This window comes from Ostrea edulis, chromosome 4 (assembly GCF_947568905.1).
Source record: "Ostrea edulis chromosome 4, xbOstEdul1.1, whole genome shotgun sequence".
Taxonomy (NCBI): Eukaryota; Metazoa; Mollusca; class Bivalvia; order Ostreida; family Ostreidae; genus Ostrea; species Ostrea edulis.
In genome coordinates, this window is record NC_079167.1 from 68,193,524 (window position 1) to 68,216,349 (window position 22,826).

Genomic DNA, 22,826 nt, shown 5'->3' on the forward strand with positions numbered 1-22,826 from the left:
GAGGTGGTGGTCCCCTGGGATCTGACGCCATGGTCCCATCTCTTTGCGGGAGGGGATAGTTTATTTCCCTTCGATATCATTCGCATTCACTTCCGACCCGGAGCTTATACACAACCTTTGGCGTTAATCAATGAAATCAACGCAGCCTTAAGGAGAACCCTGTGGAAAGTATGGAGTGAGTTAGGGAATCCTAACGACGAGGGGAACAACCAGATCTTAGTGTATCACCCCGAGTACGATCGTGTCGAGTATCAGTTTAATGGGAAAGCACTGAGAACCACCCCCATGTGCATTCGTTTCCCTACACCCTTAGCGTACAAGCTAGGTCTGGATAGTGACAAAATGATCCTGGGCGATGAAACCATGACGAAATGGATCAACGTGAATTACTTGGGGAACACGACCATGGATGTCTACGACAATCTGAAAGCCATGTATGTGTATTGTGACATTGTGGATCCTCAAGTGGTGGGCACCAACAAATTGAAATTATTGAGAGTCGTCCCCTGTACGGGTCAATACGACGATCGACAACAAGCCCGTTGGGAACCGATTCGAGCCGAATATTTGAAACTGAGTAAGAAATATTTCGATACCATTGAGGTACACATCATGAATTCTTTAGGGCGTCCTATGGGGTTTTTAAATGGGCGCTCCTTAGTCAAACTTCATTTCCGCAAAGTGTATTGAAAGATGAAGTACCATCGAGGAGTCAGACGCCAGAAAGGACACGGAATCTGGTTTCTCATTCCGTGGATTGCCAATGCCATTGTGGGTCAAGCGGGCCAAGGAAAGAAGAGAAAGAGACGGCGTAAAAAGTATAAAAAGCGGGTGTAACCCCTAACGAAGTTCATTTACATCAAGATGCACTACCATAAAGGTTTAATACGGCAGCAGGGTCACGGGCTTGGAGCCCTGCTGGGAATAGCCAGCAAAGTGGCGGGTCCCCTGATCAGTGGATTATTAGGTGGAGCCCCCGCACAACAGCAACAACAACAACAACGTCCTGTCTATCAAGAGAGATATTATGATTACGACCGCCCTTATCGCTCTTATCGGAGGAGACGACGTAGAAGCCATCCAACAGAAGAATATGATCCAGAATCTGAAAAGCAGAAGGGAAAAGGATTTTTCACCGATTTACTCAAATCGGGGGCTAAAAGTGCCTTAAAGGCTGCTGCTAAAACAGGGATGGATGTGTTAGATAATAAACGATCACTCAAAGACGCTCTCAAGACACACGGTGCCCAAGCCCTGAAAGAGACAGCAGGGTATGCCCGTAGGCGAAGATCTCGAAAAGCCCCATCCAAACGAGGAAGAAAAGCACGCACAGGAATACTCAGGAAGCCTGGAACCACGACCCTCAAAAGAAAACAGGTGGGAAAACAGGTGGGAATACAGGAAGGAAAAGGATTTGTTAAAAGAAAACAACGTATCTTAGCTCGGGGAGGGCCTCATAAGAGACCTAGGAAGCAACCTAGGAAGCGATCTAGGTAGGGAGGTAGGAAGCTAGTGAAAAGGGGTAAGCCAAAACGCTCTCTGGATATTTTCGACTGAGAACCCTATAAAAAGGGAGTGAGAAGGAGACCAGAACACATTTGATCCCAGTTCACGCTGAGTAACACATCGTTCCAATATGATGCACAGAGAATCTTGCGCTTGTGGTACCAGCAGTTTAGAACTGTTTAAAGTGCCCCCGACCAACGTCACTTTAGAAGATTCGAAATGGATGGAATATTACCCCATTTCCAGTACCCTCAACTCGGATACGGCTCCGATTGAATTTGAAATCAAAGGACAAGGAGATGAATATCTGGATTTATCCCAAACTTATCTCCAGATGGTCTGTAAATTCACGAAAGCCAATGGAACGAATCTCACAGGAGGCCATTCGACCTCGACCCCCGTGAATAACATTCTCCATTCCTTGTTCAGTGAAATCGATGTCAGTCTCAATGGAAAAGTCATTACCCCGGGGACGGATACTTATCCCTACAAAGCGTATCTGGAGAAATTGTTGTCTTATGCACCAAAGACTCTGGAAACCCAGATGAGAGCCTGTAGCTTGTGGGAAAAAGATACGGCAGGACATATGGATGAGGTCAAATTAGAAGATCTGGCTCAAACTCCTGTGGAATTTCCAGTAGTGAATAACAAAATCAGCATCGCGGCCGTCATTCCGACTCCCGAGTATCTGGATGATTCCAAGAATGTAGGGTTGAGAAAACGTCACGAGAAGATTACAGACAGTAAGGAGATCGTGTTGATGGATCGATTACATCTGGATTTGTTTGAGCAAGAGAAATGTCTCCCTAATGGCTTGGATGTCCGTCTCCGATTCAATCGCGCTCGACCCCAGTTCTACATGATGACCGCTGCCGGGAGTAGTGGGAAAGTGGCCATTCAAAGTATGATCTTGTGGGTGAGGAAAGTCAAACCTGTGCCGAGTATCATTAATCTCATCAATCAGCAACTGAGTACTCAAACGGCGAAATATCCATTGAGACGAGTGGAAGTGAAAACCTTCACCATTCCTAGTGGCACCCAATCTAAAATCACCGATCATCTGTTTCAAGGACAGATGCCTAAACTGATCGTGTTGGGCTTTGTGGACAATGCGGCTTTTAATGGGGATAATACCAGAAACCCCTTTCATTTCCAAAATGAGAGAGTCAAGAAATTAGAAATCAGTATCAATGGAGAAATGATGGAAACCCGACCTTTGGAACCTAATTTCACCGACGATCAGTACCTGAGATCGTATTTGAGTCTGTACAAAGGCTTGGGAAAATTAGGTCAGGACTGGGCTCCGGACATTACCCTAGAAGAGTATAAAAACGGTTACACCCTCTGGTGTGTGGATTTCACGAAAGATCAAGAAGCCCAGACGGATAAATTTCATCTCATACAGACGGGGAACTTGAGAGTGGAAGTGCAATTTGCCGCCAACGTAGCCAGGACCTTAAACTGTGTGGTGTATGCCGTGTTCGACAATCTGCTAGAAATCAACAAACAACGAGAAGTCAGCATCGATTACTAAGAGAGAGATGGATACTCAGCAATTGAGAGATGTTTTACAACGAGATTTAGGACCGGCGTTTGCCGGTGTGTATCCTCGAGATGTCATACCTGAGCTGTTACCTCATCACAAAGCCATCGTGGTGAATACAGACCCTCACGATCGCCCTGGAGCGCATTGGGTCTGTTTGTATTTGAGTAGCCCTACCGTCGAATATTTTGATTCTTACGGATTACCCCCCAGCCATAAAGACATCCAAGACTTTATTCAACGCCACGGAGAGACTTGGATTCATAACACCCATTGTTATCAAGATTTGAATACGGATGTCTGTGGACAATACTGTGTGTATTTTTTACATCAACGCCATCGCCATAGAAGCACCGTACGAGAATGGTTACTTCCCTGGAAAGGCACGGCCTTACAACGCGATCGTTTTGTGGCGGATTGGTTTAAAGAGACCTTCCGTAAACCGAGAACCCATCAAGGACAAACTTGTCAATGTCAAAGACTGAATGTATTGTAAACTATGTTATTGTTATTGTTTATAGTTGGAGTTTAATAAAACGTTGGAAAAAAAAATTTTTTTTTCTTGTCATTGTAATCAACCATGTCTTTTCAAAAAGAATGGGTAGCCCTGAAAAGGGCTGTTTTCTTTCTCTCTCTCTGTTCTTGGTCTTTTCTCTTCTTCTTCTCTCTTCTCCTTCTCTTCTTCTCTTCTCCTTCTCTTCTTTTCTTCTCGGTCCCCCTCACTGTCTGTTCTTCTTCTTCTTTCTTCTCTTCTTTTTCTGCTCCTCCGGGGGTTGCTCGTGGTCAAACACAAAAACGGGCAACCACCCGTGTTTAAAAAACAATCTCCCCGGAGGCCGTTGCACCACTTCTAACTCTGCGTCCCAGTTTTCCTCTGGCGGGGGCAGATCCTGGCTCATGGGCGGTGGGGGAAGAGCCTCCCGTGAGGCCGGCGGGGCAATCTCTTGCTCCCAATCCTCCTCCCATTTGATACAATAATCATTCACTGTAGGGTCTGGTCCTACTCTACGGCTCATGGTTCTGGTTCCTTTAAAAAATCGGAATGCCCGATTTTGACGTTGCGCTCGTTTAAAAAGGCGAGAGCGCGGACGTCCTCGAAAACATCCCCTACCTCAGATGGCTGACGTCATGTTGATGACTCCTCAAAAAACACTATATAAATAGGTCACTTGTTACCATTTTTCTCAATCATGTCGTTTGAACGGTACGCGGATGATGAGAAAGATGTACTAGTGTGTGGGTATTGCCGAGGACCTTGGAGCACTTGTGGCTGTTTTCATTATAAAAAAGAAAACATCCTGCCCAAACAGAAGTGGATAGAGAGATTGGCAGAGCTGACGTATTATCCCTTTGTCTATAAATGTTGTGGTCACACTAGAGAACCCTGGCTAGAGTGTAAGTGTCCGCAGTATTGTACCATCACCCCTGAAGAAGAAATAGCGCATAAGGACTGTACCTGTGAGATCTGTCAGGAGTTTAGAGAGCGCTGGACTCAGAGAAAGTTTGATCCCCGGCTGTTTCAACATTGTCCTTACAGTCAAGAACCCTGGTCAACGTGTACCTGTGAGACCTGTCAACCAGCATGTCGGTGACGGATCTACGAGGAGATGTATTATCTCTACCTTGGGTGGATGCTATTGTACAACAATGTAACTGTTTAACGGTGAAACCTCATGGATTAGCCGGAGGCAATTGGGCTCATTATAGACAATGGATTTGTGACTTTGCTTATCAGTATCATAAACATGTTTACATTGTCAAGAAAATGTAACTTTATTATAGCTTTATTCTAGCTATTACTTGTGTTAATAAAACTTTTTAAAAACAAACTTGTGTGTTTCTTGATTTTTGCCATAAAAAGTGTCTTTTCAAAAAAGTTGGTGGCCCTGAAAAGGGCCGTTTGGTCCTAAGGACCGACTTTTCATTCCCTGCTTCCGGTAAACCGGCATAACGGGCACCGTCCCCGGGTGTGTCGCCGCTCCTGTAACTCTTCCACGCACGAGCAGCAAGCTGGGCGCTGCCCACATCCCCTACACGTAATTCCAGAGTGTACCCTGTCTTGCCAGCAGACAGGACACTTAAACCAGATGGGAACCGCCCTATCTGCCCAGCCAGGGACAGTCATAGGGTGGTTCGTCGGGGGATGAGTTGCCACCGGTGCGTGGGTTGGTCTCGGTGGTGGCGGAGTCCTCCCTGCAAACCGGATGGTAGGTGGTGGGGGTCTTGCAGGGGCTGCTGGTCTCGGTGGTGATGCTGTGTCTGCGGCCAACAGCGACGGACTCTGGGCTGGACTGGGAGGTGGTGCGGGGGACGGTGACCTCGGTGAATACTCCACCGGTGACGCTGGTGAGTCGCTCATCGGCACCGGGCTGTATTCCACTGGTGCCGATGGGATCGCTGGTGGTGGTGTTGTAGGCGTCGCCGGGGAGTAAGGTGGTGGTGGTGAGGGTGGCTGTGGGGCCCGTCGGCGCGGTCTCGTGGCCGTGGAGATTCGAGCGGTGCGGCGGCGGGGTGCCCTCCCTTCATACTCGGCCCGCACCCGGCAGATGATCTCACGGACCCCACTCTGGTCGAAAGGGGAGAAGGTGCTCAGGTCGTTCTCAGAACGCACGACCCAATTCTCCCCTACCCGTTCCTCAGCCACCACTACTAGCCGGTACCGGAATCCAGGCAAGGTCTGGAAATTGTAGAGCGGGTCTCTTCTTGTAGCCATTCTTCTTTCTTCTTTAAAATCCTTCAAAAATCTTCTACAACTGTGCTGGATCACCAGTGAAGCGAACTGGCGAGTGCACCGGTATATATCGGGAAAGCGCGGACCTCCTCGAAAACATCCCTCGCTTCGGAGACGAAGCCAAGATGGTGGCCGTCAAAATGGCGGATTTGTGCTTTCGAGTAGAGAGTTTTTTCTCATTGTCTTTTTCTAGACATTCGATATCTGTGCAAGGTAGATTTAATCTGATAGATTCTGAGACGGCGAATGCGTTAAACTTATTTTTATTTTGCTACGTCGCATAGTTTTCAAAGAAACAGCGGTTAAAGAGGTCGAGTCGAGGTTCAATGTTTCTTCACCGCCTCTTTAAAAATTTATTTCTCGACCATGTACATCCCTAAAAACATCTCATAAGGTCTATTCGATAGAAAACACCTTATTTGATTCGATTTTCACTCTACCTTTAGGATTTTTTGGATTCCTCAACAAATAAACCCTTCTCTGAGAGACTCGACCAAACACAGCTTTCGTGTAAACAATTTTATTCATGTCACATATTTCAAATACATAACTCCCACACACAACACCAATGCACATGTCTTTTTAAAATAGGGTCCAACATTTTTTCCATTTCTCGAATCCTGCGTTGAAATCGATAGCGATCAGCAGCTACAGTCATCCAGATACTTGTCCGGTCTTCTTCGGGTAACAGATACACTTCATTATGATCCAGATTAAAAGTCACACGTTTTCTTGTATTTTGTTGTACATGTGATGAAGATACCGTCCTCGAAGGGTCTCGATCACCCCACTGATGTGCGGCTTTGTTCTCTTTAATTCCTCGGCTACTAAATGAATCAACACTAATGCCTCGGTGTTGATACGGTTCTCGATCAAATGTCTGCATATCCACCAATATTCGTCTAAAGTGATTGGAAATAATACCGCACGAAGACAGGATTTCAATTTTTGAAAATCTGGCAAGTTTTCTATTTCCTCAATACACTGTAGGACAAATGTTTTTTCGATGTTATCCCTAGCACTCATGATTTCATCAATGAAATGAATTAAGTTCTTCACACTTTATGTATACTTCTCGAAGCCAGTCCTTGGTGATACTTTCAATCTCGGCGGTTTTTTCAGGCATGCGTTTCTTGAATTCCTCCCCCGCGACATAAATTAACATCAATCCCGCATCGTTATAGAGATTGATGTACACATGGTTCCGTAGATCTGTATATTCGTCCAGAGTCATTGGAAACACCCCCGCTATCAGATAATTTTTAACAGCTTGAAACACCGTATCGTCTTGCATTTTCTCCACCCATTCTAATGCATGGTTATGCGCTTTTTCTGCGATGTTGTCACTGCTGGCCATCCTCCAGGAATAAAGGAAAAGAAAACGGTTAGGTTTTTTTATACACCTTTTCCAGCCAGTGATCGGTAATCGCTACAATCGCCCCAGTCTTCTCAGGTTCCCGTCGTCTAAATTCTTGGTCCATGTTATAAATCATAATCAATCCAGACTCTCTGTTCAGGTTGTCGGCTATATGCTTGCAAACGCTGGAATATTCATATAAGGTCATAGGAAATTCCCAAAAGATCAACAACTTCATGGCGAATTTATATCTCAACGGCTGTTTTTCTTTCCAGTCCTTGATACACTGTAATGCAGCGCTACGAGCGTTGTTCACCGATTCTTTGTAGTCCTCGAAATGCTGTAATACAGCGGTAAGAACGTTGTTGGTCAATTCAGCCATGATGATCAAAATGAAAAAATTCTAAAACGTTCTTGTTTTATAACAGGGCAGCCATTCCTTTCATACGAATCAGTTCCACGAATCCTTTTTGTAGACAATCGCGTAAGATCCGATCAATGTCACTCATCTGGTCTGGAAGATTCTGTTTCAATTCCTCAGCATACAAATAAATCATGAGTAAACGTCCCGTATTGGTATTCTCCGCTAATGAATCAGCAATCCGTTGAAAACTATGTACATTTCTGACCTCCGGTTGACATCTGTTGTACAAATTGACGAGCATTTTGAATGTGAGGATTATGTAAGGCCACGTTCATACATTGTAGTACATAACTATATCCATTTATTCTCGTAGTAGCACTGCCCCCCATAGTAAATAACGAACGTTCAGAAAACACCTGTATTTATAGGTAAAGGTTATGCATCACGTGATCAAACACCTGCACCACGTGATCAAGCACCTGTACGTCAGCTGGTTTTTCTACAGTCATTCTTGTCTGACCTTCAGTCATGGATACACGGAGAATTTTAAGAGCGAGACGCCGCGGCCAGGGAATACAACCAGTGGAGAATTTAACCATAGTAGAAGATTATGTAGACGAGATGGAGATCTGGGACAATTTAGTACAGAGATGTCGCCATCGATTACGCTGGGGCCGATCTAAAAATTGGTGTTTTGACTATGTATTGCGGTCACATGAAACAGTGGAGGATATTTACCTGCGTTTAAGTGACATGTACCTGAAAAATTCCCCCCTCATACAGTACATGATTTACCAGTTTTACACGTTATTGAACGGCACTCAAAAAGTATCGGGATTTATTCGACTGGAGAAACCACGTTACCGGAGAAGTGTATGGGTATTGTTTTGGGATGCACACCGGATGTGGGAAACCGTCGAAGAGATACGTTTCCCCGGGAGAAGAGCTCGACAATTAGTACAACACATTATATCCGAAGATCATGACTTACACGTGTATATAGAAGAACCTGCGTATGAAGCCGGCCATTTTTAAAAATAAAAACTTCATGCACAGCCCTTTTTAGGGCTACTTTAAACACCAATATAAGTTCCATTCCACTAAAGTCAATGTGTACCAATGGGCACTAGCACGCGCTGGTCGCGAGAAACCGGCTTTTCAAGTTCAATTAGTGCACTAGCACGCGCTGGTCGCGCGATGTTCTAGCTGAAACCGGTTTTTCCAGAAAAAGATGATGCAACCACGTGCTCCCCACGTGCCCCTCACGAGACAGAATAGTCTAGACATTTTGCTGGCTATAAAAGCGGAGCCCCAGTGTCAGTCCTCATTCGATCTTCAATCACCTTCCAGAAGACATGGCTCAGAAACAACTAGAATTTGTGGACAAAGCTCAGAAGAAAATAGATCAGCTGGTACAGAAGGAGATGGGGCCACAGAAAGACTACATTGAACTGAAGAAAGCTAAGAGTGACGATCAGAAGACTGAACTGGGGAAGACCTCGAACTTCTTGCTCACGTCTCCAGACTACGTTGCTCAAAGAAGAAGAGAAGAGAAGAAGATGGCCCAGACCTCGAACCAGACCACGAGCTTCAATCTCACACCTTCAGACCACGTTGCTCGACAAGTGAAGATGGCCCAGACCTCGGATTACCTCCCTAGCCAGAATCCGACAGACCCGGGATTAGGCTTCTATTTTCCCGATTCACAGGACGCTACGGGACTGGAGATGGGCTTATACGATAAACCCCCCTTCGGCGGAGAAGATTCCCCCATGAGCAGGACCGATTTCGCCATCATTACCACGACACTAGACGGGATCGTTAACCGCATTAATGTGCTGAGTAATGAGATTGGAAATCATACCACAATCCTACTGAAGAAGCTGGAAGACCTGACTTCTAAAAAACCTAGGAAGGAATACACTCCAGATTACACTGCTAACCCGTGCTACACGTGTGGAGAAACAGGACATTGGTCGCCGGATTGCCCACAGAAAACAGATTATCCGCAGACCAGTAAGAAATCGTGGTCGGCAGATTCTCAACAGACCAGCAAGAAAACCAAACAAAAGGATCCTTGCTTCAAATGCGGAAAAATAGGACACTGGATTAGTGAGTGTCCAGAAGAACAAGCGGAGATAGATGCGATGATTGGACCCGTACCTGGCTCAAAACCCCCTGTGAAGAGAGAATACACACCGTTAGAGATGTGGAATCCACCCGCACCTACTGAAGAACGGCCAAAAAAGAAGAAGAAACTCAGCAGAAAGTAATGGACTGTGCTTGAACTGTTATGCTTATTGAACTGTTTTTATGCTTATTGAATTGTTTTGCATTGTTCTATGCTTGTACCATTGTTCTTTAATAAACATGTCAACTTAAAACCTTGTGTTATTCTTTTAGATTTAATACACTGTTATTCTTTTAGATTTAATACACAGGATTTCACTGGATTTTCAGAAAAATAGCAGGAACTCATTCCAGGAACTCAAAGCGAAAGTACCGCATCATAGACCAGCGGCCATAGGCCAGTCTATTCACCCGCTCTACAACCCCTGCTGGGGTTGACCCCGTCCTAGTGCACTCCGTTGACCCCGACACCGCTTGACCAATCAAAAACCCCCTTACTTGACCTCATTTGCATAAAAAGTGCACTCAGTTGAACCCCCTATCGGGACGCCTTATACTACTTATGGCAAACAAAGAACCCTTTCGACAATATACAGATTCTATTCCTGCTTGTGTTTATAGAAAGAAAAGAGTTTATACAAAGAAACAGATCGAAAGAATGGGTGCATTAAAAATTCTATACTTGTATCGTGTTATGAGTATACAGAGACAGCATACCGCGGTCGTGGGCTGGATGGATCAAGAAAGTGAGCACAATAAACTACAATGGTCTTCAAAATCTTTCTCGCGGATTGAGTTTATTTGAAATATTGGCCTAGACGTTTCTCACAAAGATTTTAAATGACTAACAGGATCTCACAAGTATTTAGAAATGCCCGAAAAGGCAGACGACTTAACAATGAAATCTAGTGGAAGGAAGAAAGATCAGACGAACGTAATTATCCTAAACGAAGTAAGTCTTTTAAATACTGCATACATTGAGGGCTATTCATTGCATTTTTATTACCTGACTTCTCTTTCTGGCACAATGAATAGACACACAATTTCTCCATATCTGAGGTTTGATTGTAAACGTTGTGAAAGAGATGATGCTTGAAGTGGAAATATCAAAGAAACACCTCAGTCAGTAATTATGTGCGAGTTAGTGAAGGATTAATTCCCTACACGGTGTTCTTTCTCCAATCCTTAGCATATTATGGCGCTTCCCCGGTTGTCTTCAGATTAATGAAATACTTTATCGGAGGAAATGCTGCAATAAGTTCAATTACGGTATTTTTATTGCAATTCAGGTTACCTTATCACTCTTTGGTGATCGGAACCAATTTTTGCCTTCGAGAACTACTGCTTCAGATCTTCCGTATCGATTTGTCATTCTTATTGTTCTTTTATTGGTCCATTTCTTATTGTTCCAGGCATTTAGAGAATACGTATCGTCAACGTGAGTCTTTCAATGAACCACCGAGCAGTAATGCCACGCAGGATATGTTTTTCCCACATACGTTATATGAACAACAACAACAACACGATCACCACTCCGCGACCTACTAAACCAATGACACTGTTACCACCACCACCACCTAAATCCCGTGGGGATTCGGGTTAGAGTAGGCCCTCAGTACCCCTTGCTTATCGTAAGAGGCAACTATATGGGGCGGCCCTTCGGATGAGACCGTAAATTACGAGGACCTGTGTCGTAGCAGGTGTGGCACAATAAAGATCTCTCCCTGCTCGTAAGCCCCTCACCGGCAATGGTGAAGTCTCCATGAGTGAAAAATTCTCGAGTGGGACGTTAAACAATATAAAATCAATCAAACCATCTACAACAACATTACCACTTACAACAATACTGCTACCACCACCACCCCGCCACCTACAACACTACCACTTACACCACCACCATGATCACTCTACCACCTAAGACACTGCTACCATGATCACCACCACCACACACCTACAACACTACCACATACAACACTGCTACCATCACCACCCCGCCACCTACAACACGATCACCAACTACAACACTACCACGGTTACCCCATCACCTACACTACCGCCACCTACACTACCACCACCTCCAACAACACTACCATGATCACCCCACCACCTACAACACTGCTTCCACCACCACCCTGCCACCTACAACACCATAATCACCACCACCACCCCAACACTACCACGATCACCACCTTCACTCCACCACCTCCAACAATACTACCACGATCACCCCGCCACCTACACTACCACCACCTCCAACAACACTACCACGATCACCCCACCACCTACAACACTGCTTCCACCACCACCCTGCCACCTATAACACCATAATCCCCAGCACTACCACGATCACCACCTTCACTCCACCACCTCCAACAATACTACCACGATCACCCCGCCACCTACACTACCACCACCTCCAACAACACTAGCACGATCACCACACCACCTACAATACTGCTTCCACCACCACCTACAACACCAGAATCACCACCACCACCCCAGCACTACCACGATCACCACCACACACCTATAACACTAGTACCTACAACAACACTCCTACCACCACCACCACCACCTACAATAACACTTCCACGATCAACACCACCACCCCACACAGATTGAACAATTTAAAAAAAAATTCTTACCATCCTGGAAATCAATGAAGGTACATCTACAATAAAAGTTTGAGCTTGATTAAATATTGTGTTTTTGGTTTCAGTTATTAAAGGAAAATTAATGGATTTGATGCCAAGATTTTGTTTTAACTTCTGAAGTATGTTGACATTTACGAGTTCTTCTAGAAAAAAACCTGTTTTGATCCAATTGTATCTTTTTGTTGAAATGATTGTTTGATTGCTTGATGTTTTCCGCCACACTCAACACTTTTGCAGTTATCTGGTGGCGCCCAGTTTTTATTTGATTATTCTGTTGACTATATGTAGGTGTAAGATATATTTCTCTTAGAAGCTATTCAAGCTTATAATTGACAGATACCATTCGGAGTGGAAAAAATTCTCTTTTGTACCACTCGTTCTGTTTCATGGAGAAAGTAGTTCTGTATTTGGTGTTAATGGAGCATAAATGATATTTATACATAACTGTCATGTGTATGTAAATTTCACCAAATAACAGGCTGAATTACTTTATATTTTTCTCACCTCTCTTGCATTTTATCTCAAAACTCCTTATTACATGAAATATGGAGCAGCTAAATCGAAGATCATATAGAGTTCTGTTTGAACCTAAATGTTGCAATGTATTGATCTCATTTGCGGAAAAATAACACAAACTGTTTTGCAAATAAGTGCTTAGTTTCCTTTGAAAATCATCAATCGAAATTGCACTTTAAGTTACGCATACTAGCATACACTTGCTCTGATATAGAATTTTGGGTTACCCTTTGAACCCTATACAGATGATAGATTACAGTTTTGCATGTTGCGCATTATCTGAAACTTTGTTCTGTTATTACCATATCTACATTTCTCTACTGATGCATCAGGATGATCCGGGTTAGAATAGGTTCTCAGTACCCCTTGCTTGTCGTAAGAGGCGACTAAATGGGGTGGTCCTTAGGATGAGACAGCAAAAACCTAGGTCCCATGTCACAACAGGTGTGGCACGATAAAGATCGACTCCCTGCTTAAAGACTGTAAGCGTCCAGCATAGTTCCTAAATTTTGCAAAGGGAGTCCGACATGGTTCTAGTTAAGACGCATTGGTTTTACTCATGATAATTGTCCACAAACACCGAAAGACTCCCACGTAAATATGTATACTGATGAGACTTCACAAGAATTATTAGACAAGTCAGTAGAAAATAGAAGGTACAATACTCCGAAGCATACATTAGATAGAGCAAAATCGAATGAGTATGCATGCGGATTTCAAACATTTCGGTTGAGCATCACTGAAGAGACATTATTTGTCGAAATGCGCATCTGGTGCATCAAAATTGGTACCGTATAAGTTTTACATGCATAAATCTCTGTATATTTGTTGGAATTGTACATCGAAAGTGAGGTGTAATGAAGTCTTCAGCTTTTTAAAATTCGACTTGTAAGTTGTAATCATTGATTACGGGTAAAGGACTTTTTTTTTGAATTTGACAATATTTTATTATCACACAAGTAGTATAACGCGTCCCGATAGGGAGGTCAACTGAGTGCACTTTTTATGCAAATGAGGTCAAGTAAGGGCGTTTTTGATTGGTCAAGCGGTGTTGGGGTCAACGGAGTGCACTAGGACGGGGTCAACCCCAGCAGGGGTTGTAGAGCGGGTGAATAGACTGGCCTATGGCCGCTGGTCTATGATGCGGTACTTTCGCTTTGAGTTCCTGGAATGAGTTCCTGCTATTTTTCTGAAAATCGGTATAAAATCCAGTGAAATCCTGTGTATTAAATCTAAAAGAATAACAGTGTATTAAATCTAAAAGAATAACACAAGGTTTTAAGTTGACATGTTTATTAAAGAACAATGGTACAAGCATAGAACAATGCAAAACAATTCAATAAGCATAAAAACAGTTCAATAAGCATAACAGTTCAAGCACAGTCCATTACTTTCTGCTGAGTTTCTTCTTCTTTTTTGGCCGTTCTTCAGTAGGTGCGGGTGGATTCCACATCTCTAACGGTGTGTATTCTCTCTTCACAGGGGGTTTTGAGCCAGGTACGGGTCCAATCATCGCATCTATCTCCGCTTGTTCTTCTGGACACTCACTAATCCAGTGTCCTATTTTTCCGCATTTGAAGCAAGGATCCTTTTGTTTGGTTTTCTTGCTGGTCTGTTGAGAATCTGCCGACCACGATTTCTTACTGGTCTGCGGATAATCTGTTTTCTGTGGGCAATCCGGCGACCAATGTCCTGTTTCTCCACACGTGTAGCACGGGTTAGCAGTGTAATCTGGAGTGTATTCCTTCCTAGGTTTTTTAGAAGTCAGGTCTTCCAGCTTCTTCAGTAGGATTGTGGTATGATTTCCAATCTCATTACTCAGCACATTAATGCGGTTAACGATCCCGTCGAGTGTCGTGGTAATGATGGCGAAATCGGTCCTGCTCATGGGGGAATCTTCTCCGCCGAAGGGGGGTTTATCGTATAAGCCCATCTCCAGTCCCGTAGCGTCCTGTGAATCGGGAAAATAGAAGCCTAATCCCGGGTCTGTCGGATTCTGGCTAGGGAGGTAATCCGAGGTCTGGGCCATCTTCACTTGTCGAGCAACGTGGTCTGAAGGCGTGAGATTGAAGCTCGTGGTCTGGTTCGAGGTCTGGGCCATCTTCTTCTCTTCTCTTCTTCTTTGAGCAACGTAGTCTGGAGACGTGAGCAAGAAGTTCGAGGTCTTCCCCAGTTCAGTCTTCTGATCGTCACTCTTAGCTTTCTTCAGTTCAATGTAGTCTTTCTGTGGCCCCATCTCCTTCTGTACCAGCTGATCTATTTTCTTCTGAGCTTTGTCCACAAATTCTAGTTGTTTCTGAGCCATGTCTTCTGGAAGGTGATTGAAGATCGAATGAGGACTGACACTGGGGCTCCGCTTTTATAGCCAGCAAAATGTCTAGACTATTCTGTCTCGTGAGGGGCACGTGGGGAGCACGTGGTTGCATCATCTTTTTCTGGAAAAACCGGTTTCAGCTAGAACATCGCGCGACCAGCGCGTGCTAGTGCACTAATTGAACTTGAAAAGCCGGTTTCTCGCGACCAGCGCGTGCTAGTGCCCATTGGTACACATTGACTTTAGTGGAATGGAACTTATATTGGTGTTTAAAGTAGCCCTAAAAAGGGCTGTGCATGAAGTTTTTATTTTTAAAAATGGCCGGCTTCATACGCAGGTTCTTCTATATACACGTGTAAGTCATGATCTTCGGATATAATGTGTTGTACTAATTGTCGAGCTCTTCTCCCGGGGAAACGTATCTCTTCGACGGTTTCCCACATCCAGTGTGCATCCCAAAACAATACCCATACACTTCTCCGGTAACGTGGTTTCTCCAGTCGAATAAATCCCGATACTTTTTGAGTGCCGTTCAATAACGTGTAAAACTGGTAAATCATGTACTGTATGAGGGGGGAATTTTTCAGGTACATGTCACTTAAACGCAGGTAAATATCCTCCACTGTTTCATGTGACCGCAATACATAGTCAAAACACCAATTTTTAGATCGGCCCCAGCGTAATCGATGGCGACATCTCTGTACTAAATTGGCCCAGATCTCCATCTCGTCTACATAATCTTCTACTATGGTTAAATTCTCCACTGGTTGTATTCCCTGGCCGCGGCGTCTCGCTCTTAAAATTCTCCGTGTATCCATGACTGAAGGTCAGACAAGAATGACTGTAGAAAAACCAGCTGACGTACAGGTGCTTGATCACGTGGTGCAGGTGTTTGATCACGTGATGCATAACCTTTACCTATAAATACAGGTGTTTTCTGAACGTTCGTTATTTACTATGGGGGGCAGTGCTACTACGAGAATAAATGGATATAGTTATGTACTACAATGTATGAACGTGGCCTTACATAATCCTCACATTCAAAATGCTCGTCAATTTGTACAACAGATGTCACCGGAGGTCAGAAATGTACATAGTTTTCAACGGATTGCTGATTCATTAGCGGAGAATACCAATACGGGACGTTTACTCATGATTTATTTGTATGCTGAGGAATTGAAACAGAATCTTCCAGACCAGATGAGTGACATTGATCGGATCTTACGCGATTGTCTACAAAAAGGATTCGTGGAACTGATTCGTATGAAAGGAATGGCTGCCCTGTTATAAAACAAGAACGTTTTAGAATTTTTTCATTTTGATCATCATGGCTGAATTGACCAACAACGTTCTTACCGCTGTATTACAGCATTTCGAGGACTACAAAGAATCGGTGAACAACGCTCGTAGCGCTGCATTACGGTGTATCAAGGACTGGAAAGAAAAACAGCCGTTGAGATATAAATTCGCCATGAAGTTGTTGATCTTTTGGGAATTTCCTATGACCTTATATGAATATTCCAGCGTTTGCAAGCATATAGCCGACAACCTGAACAGAGAGTCTGGATTGATCATGATTTATAACATGGACCAAGAATTTAGACGACGGGAACCTGAGAAGACTGGGGCGATTGTAGCGATTACCGATCACTGGCTGGAAAAGGTGTATAAAAAAACCTAACCGTTTTCTTTTCCTTTATTCCTGGAGGATGGCCAGCAGTGACAACATCGCAGAAAAAGCGCATAACCATGCATTAGAATGGGTGGAGAAAATGCAAGACGATACGGTGTTTCAAGCTGTTAAAAATTATCTGATAGCGGGGGTGTTTCCAATGACTCTGGACGAATATACAGATCTACGGAACCATGTGTACATCAATCTCTATAACGATGCGGGGTTGATGTTAATTTATGTCGCGGGGGAGGAATTCAAGAAACGCATGCCTGAAAAAACCGCCGAGATTGAAAGTATCACCAAGGACTGGCTTCGAGAAGTATACATAAAGTGTGAAGAACTTAATTCATTTCATTTATTCCCGGAGGATGGCCAGCAGTGACCACATCACAGAGAAAGCGATAGTTTATGTATTGGATTATCTCACAGACATTCATTCTGGGCAGTTTGAATTTGTGTTACACTATATGCGAGAAGAATTATTTCCCATCAGCTTAAAGGACTATCCATGTCTCTGTCAGTATTTGATCGAGAACCGGATCACCCCGCAAGCCTTAGTACTGATTCATTTAATGGGCCAGGAATTGAAACGAATTCGACCCACAGACAGAGCAGAAATCGAGAAAATCAGACTACGATGTCTTCGAGAGATGTACGTCAAGTTAAACGTGTGACTTTTAATCTGGATCAAAATGAAGTGCATCTGTTACCCGAAGAAGACCGGACAAGTATCTGGATGACTGTAGCCGCTGATCGCTATCGATTTCAACGCAGGATTCGAGAAATGGAAAAAATGTTGGACCCTATTTTAAAAAGACATGTGAATTGGTGTTGTGTGTGGGAGTTATGTATTTGAAATATGTGACATGAATAAAATTGTTTACACGAAAGCTGTGTTTGGTTGAGTCTCTCAGAGAAGGGTTTATTTGTTGAGGAATCCTAAAATCCTAAAGGTAGAGTGAAAATCGAATCAAATAAGGTGTTTTCTATCGAATAGACCTTATGAGATGTTTTTAGGGATGTACATGGTCGAGAAATAAATTTTTAAAGAGGGGGTGAAGAAACATTGAACCTCGACTCGACCTCTTTAACCTCTGTTTCTTTGAAAACTATGCGACGTAGCAAAATAAAAATAAGTTTAACGCATTCGCCGTCTCAGAATCTATCAGATTAAATCTACCATACACAGATATCGAATGTCTAGAAAAAGACAATGAGAAAAAACTCTCTACTCGAAAGCACAAATCCGCCATTTTGACGGCCACCATCTTGGCTTCGTCTCCGAAGCGAGGGATGTTTTCGAGGAGGTCCGCGCTTTCCCGATATATACCGGCGCACTCGCCAGTTTGCTTCACTGGTGATCCAGCACAGTTATAGAAGATTTTTGAAGGATTTTAAAGAAGAAAGAAGAATGGCTACAAGAAGAGACCCGCTCTACAATTTTCAGACCTTGCCTGGATTCCGGTACCGGCTGGTAGTGGTGGGTGAGGAACGGGTAGGGGAGAATTGGGTCGTGCGTTCTGAGAACGACCTGAGCACCTTCTCCCCTTTCGACCAGAGTGGGGTCCGTGAGATCATCTGCCGGGTGCGGGCCGAGTATGAAGGGAGGGCACCCCGCCGCCGCACCGCCCGGATCTCCACGGCCACGAGACCGCGCCGACGGGCCCCACAGCCACCCTCACCACCACCACCTTACTCCCCGGCGACGCCTACAACACCACCACCAGCGATCCCATCGGCACCAGTGGAATACAGCCCGGTGCCGATGAGCGACTCACCAGCGTCACCGGTGGAGTATTCACCGCGGTCACCGTCCCCCGCACCACCTCCCAGTCCAGCCCAGAGTCCGTCGCTGCTGGTGGCAGCCACGTCATCACCACCGAGACCGGCAGCCCCTGCAAGACCCCCACCACCTACCATCCGGTTTGCAGGGAGGACTCCGCCACCGAGACCAACCCACGCACCGGTGGCAACTCATCCCCCGAGGAACCACCCTATGACTGTCCCTGGCTGGGCAGATAGGGCGGTTCCCATTTGGTTTAAGTGCCCTGTCTGCTGGCAAGACAGGGTACACTCTGGTATCACGTGCAGGGGATGTGGGCAGCGCCCAGCTTGCTGCTCGTGCGTGGAAGAGTTACAGGAGCGGCGACACACCCGGGGACGGTGCCCGTTATGCCGGTTTACCGGAACCAGGGAATGAAAGTCGGTCCTTAGGACCAAACGGCCCTTTTCAGGGCCACCAACTTTTTTGAAAAGACACTTTTTATGGCAAAAATCAAGAAACACACAAGTTTGTTTTAAAAAAGTTTTTATTAACACAAGTAATAGCTAGAATAAAGCTATAATAAAGTTACATTTTCTTGACAATGTACACATGTTTATGATACTGATAAGCAAAGTCACAAATCCATTGTCTATAATGAGTCCAATTGCCTCCGGCTAATCCATGAGGTTTCACCGTTAAACAGTTACATTGTTGTACAATAGCATCCACCCAAGGTAGAGATAATACATCTCCTCGTAGATCCGTCACCGACATGCTGGTTGACAGGTCTCACAGGTACACGTTGACCAGGGTTCTTGACTGTAAGGACAATGTTGAAACAGCCGGGGATCAAACTTTCTCTGAGTCCAGCGCTCTCTAAACTCCTGACAGATCTCACAGGTACAGTCCTTATGCACTATTTCTTCTTCAGGGGTGATGGTACAATGCTGCGGACACTTGCACTCTAGCCAGGGTTCTCTAGTGTGACCACAACATTTATAGACAAAGGGATAATACGTCAGCTCTGCCAATCTCTCTATCCACTTCTGTTTGGCCAGGATGTTTTCTTTTTTATAATGAAAACAGCCACAAGTGCTCCAAGGTCCTCGGCAATACCCACACACTAGTACATCATTCTCATCATCCGCGTACCGTTCAAACGACATGATTGAGAAAAATGGTAACAAGTGACCTATGTATATAGTGTTTTTTGATGAGTCATCAACATGACGTCAGCCATCTGAGGTAGGGGATGTTTTCGAGGACGTCCGCGCTCTCGCCTTTTTAAACCGAGCGCAACGTCAAAATCGGGCATTCCGAGTTTTTAAAGGAACCAGAACCATGAGCCGCAGAGTAGGACCAGACCCTACGGTGAATGATTATTGTATCAAATGGGAGGAGGATTGGGAGCAAGAGATTACCCCGCCGGCCTCACGGGAGGCTCTTCCCCCACCGCCCATGAGCCAGGATCTGCCCCCGCCAGAAGAAAACTGGGACGCAGAGTTAGAAGTGGTACAGCGGCCTCCGGGGAGATTGTTTTTTAAACACGGGTGGTTGCCCGTTTTTGTGTTTGACCACGAGCAACCCCCGGAGGAGCAGAAAAAGAAGAGAAGAAAGAAGAAGAAGAACAGACAGTGAGGGGGACCGAGAAGAAAAGAAGAAGAAGAGAAGGAGAAGAAGGAGAAGAGAGAAGAAGAAGAGAAAAGACCAAGAACAGAGAGAGAAAGAAAACAGCCCTTTTCAGGGCTACCCATTCTTTTTGAAAAGACATGGTTGATTACAATGACAAGAAATTTTTTTTTTTCCAACGTTTTATTAAACTCCAACTATGAACAATAACAATAACATAGTTTACAATACATTCAGTCTTTGACATTGACAAGTTTGTCCTTGATGGGTTCTCGGTTTACGGAAGGTCTCTTTAAACCAATCCGCCACAAAACGATCGCGTTGTAAGGCCGTGCCTTTCCAGGGAAGTAACCATTCTCGTACGGTGCTTCTATGGCGATGGCGTTGATGTAAAAAATACACACAGTATTGTCCACAGACATCCGTATTCAAATCTTGATAACAATGGGTGTTATGAATCCAAGTCTCTCCGTGGCGTTGAATAAAGTCTTGGATGTCTTTATGGCTGGGAGGTAATCCGTAAGAATCAAAATATTCGACGGTAGGGCTACTCAAATACAAACAGACCCAATGCGCTCCAGGGCGATCGTGAGGGTCTGTATTCACCACGATGGCTTTGTGATGAGGTAACAGCTCAGGTATGACATCTCGAGGATACACACCGGCAAACGCCGGTCCTAAATCTCGTTGTAAAACATCTCTCAATTGCTGAGTATCCATCTCTCTCTTAGTAATCGATACTGACTTCTCGTTGTTTGTTGATTTCTAGCAGATTGTCGAACACGGCATACACCACACAGTTTAAGGTCCTGGCTACGTTGGCGGCAAATTGCACTTCCACTCTCAAGTTCCCCGTCTGTATGAGATGAAATTTATCCGTCTGGGCTTCTTGATCTTTCGTGAAATCCACACACCAGAGGGTGTAACCGTTTTTATACTCTTCCAGGGTAATGTCCGGAGCCCAGTCCTGACCTAATTTTCCCAAGCCTTTGTACAGACTCAAATACGATCTCAGGTACTGATCGTCGGTGAAATTAGGTTCCAAAGGTCGGGTTTCCATCATTTCTCCATTGATACTGATTTCTAATTTCTTGACTCTCTCATTTTGGAAATGAAAGGGGTTTCTGGTATTATCCCCATTAAAAGCCGCATTGTCCACAAAGCCCAACACGATCAGTTTAGGCATCTGTCCTTGAAACAGATGATCGGTGATTTTAGATTGGGTGCCACTAGGAATGGTGAAGGTTTTCACTTCCACTCGTCTCAATGGATATTTCGCCGTTTGAGTACTCAGTTGCTGATTGATGAGATTAATGATACTCGGCACAGGTTTGACTTTCCTCACCCACAAGATCATACTTTGAATGGCCACTTTCCCACTACTCCCGGCAGCGGTCATCATGTAGAACTGGGGTCGAGCGCGATTGAATCTGAGACGGACATCCAAGCCATTAGGGAGACATTTCTCTTGCTCAAACAAATCCAGATGTAATCGATCCATCAACACGATCTCCTTACTGTCTGTAATCTTCTCGTGACGTTTTCTCAACCCTACATTCTTGGAATCATCCGGATACTCGGGAGTCGGGATGACGGCCGCGATGTTGACTTTGTTAGACACTACTGCAAATTCCACAGGAGTTTGAGCCAGAGCTTCTAATTTGACCTCATCCATATGTCCTGCCGTATCTTTTTCCCACAAGCTACAGGCTCTCATCTGGGTTTCCAGAGTCTTGGGTGCATAAGACAACAATTTCTCCAGATACGCTTTGTAGGGATAAGTATCCGTCCCCGGGGTAATGACTTTTCCATTGAGACTGACATCGATTTCACTGAACAAGGAATGGAGAATGTTATTCACGGGGGTCGAGGTCGAATTGCCTCCTGCGAGATTCGTTCCATTGGCTTTCGTGAATTTACATACCATCTGGAGATAAGTTTGGGATAAATCCAGATATTCATCTCCTTGTCCTTTGATTTCAAATTCAATCGGAGCCGTATCCGAGTTGAGGGTACTGGAAATGGGATAATATTCCATCCATTTCGAATCTTCTAAAGTGACGTTGGTCGGGGGCACTTTAAACAGTTCTAAACTGCTGGTGCCACAAGCGCAAGATTCTCGGTGCATCATATTGGAACGATGTGTTACTCAGCGTGAACTGGCATCAAATGTGTTCTGGGCTCCTTCTCACTCCCTTTTTATAGGGTTCTCAGTCGAAAATATCCAGAGAGCGTTTTGGCTTACCCCTTTTCACTAGCTTCCTACCTCCCTTCCTAGATCGCTTCCTAGGTTGCTTCCTAGGTCTCTTATGAGGCCCTCCCCGAGCTAAGATACGTTGTTTTCTTTTAACAAATCCTTTTCCTTCCTGTATTCCCACCTGTTTTCCCACCTGTTTTCTTTTGAGGGTCGTGGTTCCAGGCTTCCTGAGTATTCCTGTGCGCGCTTTTCTTCCTCGTTTGGATGGGGCTTTTCGAGATCTTCGCCTACGGGCATACCCTGCTGTCTCTTTCAGGGCTTGGGCACCGTGTGTCTTGAGAGCGTCTTTGAGTGATCGTTTATTATCTAACACATCCATCCCTGTTTTAGCAGCAGCCTTTAAGGCACTTTTAGCCCCCGATTTGAGTAAATCGGTGAAAAATCC

At 44.7% G+C, this 22,826-nt stretch overlaps 3 protein-coding genes across 3 annotated transcripts; 2 read left to right on the forward strand and 1 right to left on the reverse strand.

The window, feature by feature from the left end:
• The first annotated feature begins 1,636 nt into the window (after positions 1-1,636).
• On the forward strand, positions 1,637-3,040 carry LOC130053836 (uncharacterized protein F54H12.2-like). The gene is made up of 2 exons (XM_056161440.1): positions 1,637-2,671; positions 2,801-3,040. The coding sequence occupies exons 1-2, from the start codon at positions 1,637-1,639 to the stop codon at positions 3,038-3,040; spliced, it is 1,275 nt and encodes a 424-aa protein (XP_056017415.1).
• A 15,161-nt stretch (positions 3,041-18,201) lies between these two features.
• LOC130053837 (uncharacterized) lies at positions 18,202-18,990 on the forward strand. Its single transcript, XM_056161441.1, has one exon. It carries the CDS (start codon positions 18,202-18,204, stop codon positions 18,988-18,990), a length of 789 nt encoding a protein of 262 aa, XP_056017416.1.
• Positions 18,991-20,911: 1,921 nt separating this feature from the next.
• On the reverse strand, positions 20,912-22,315 carry LOC130053838 (uncharacterized protein F54H12.2-like). Its single transcript, XM_056161442.1, has 2 exons — positions 21,281-22,315; positions 20,912-21,151 (listed from the first exon to the last, which is right to left on the reverse strand). Exons 1-2 carry the CDS (start codon positions 22,313-22,315, stop codon positions 20,912-20,914), a joined length of 1,275 nt encoding a protein of 424 aa, XP_056017417.1.
• Between the last annotated feature and the right edge of the window lie 511 nt (positions 22,316-22,826).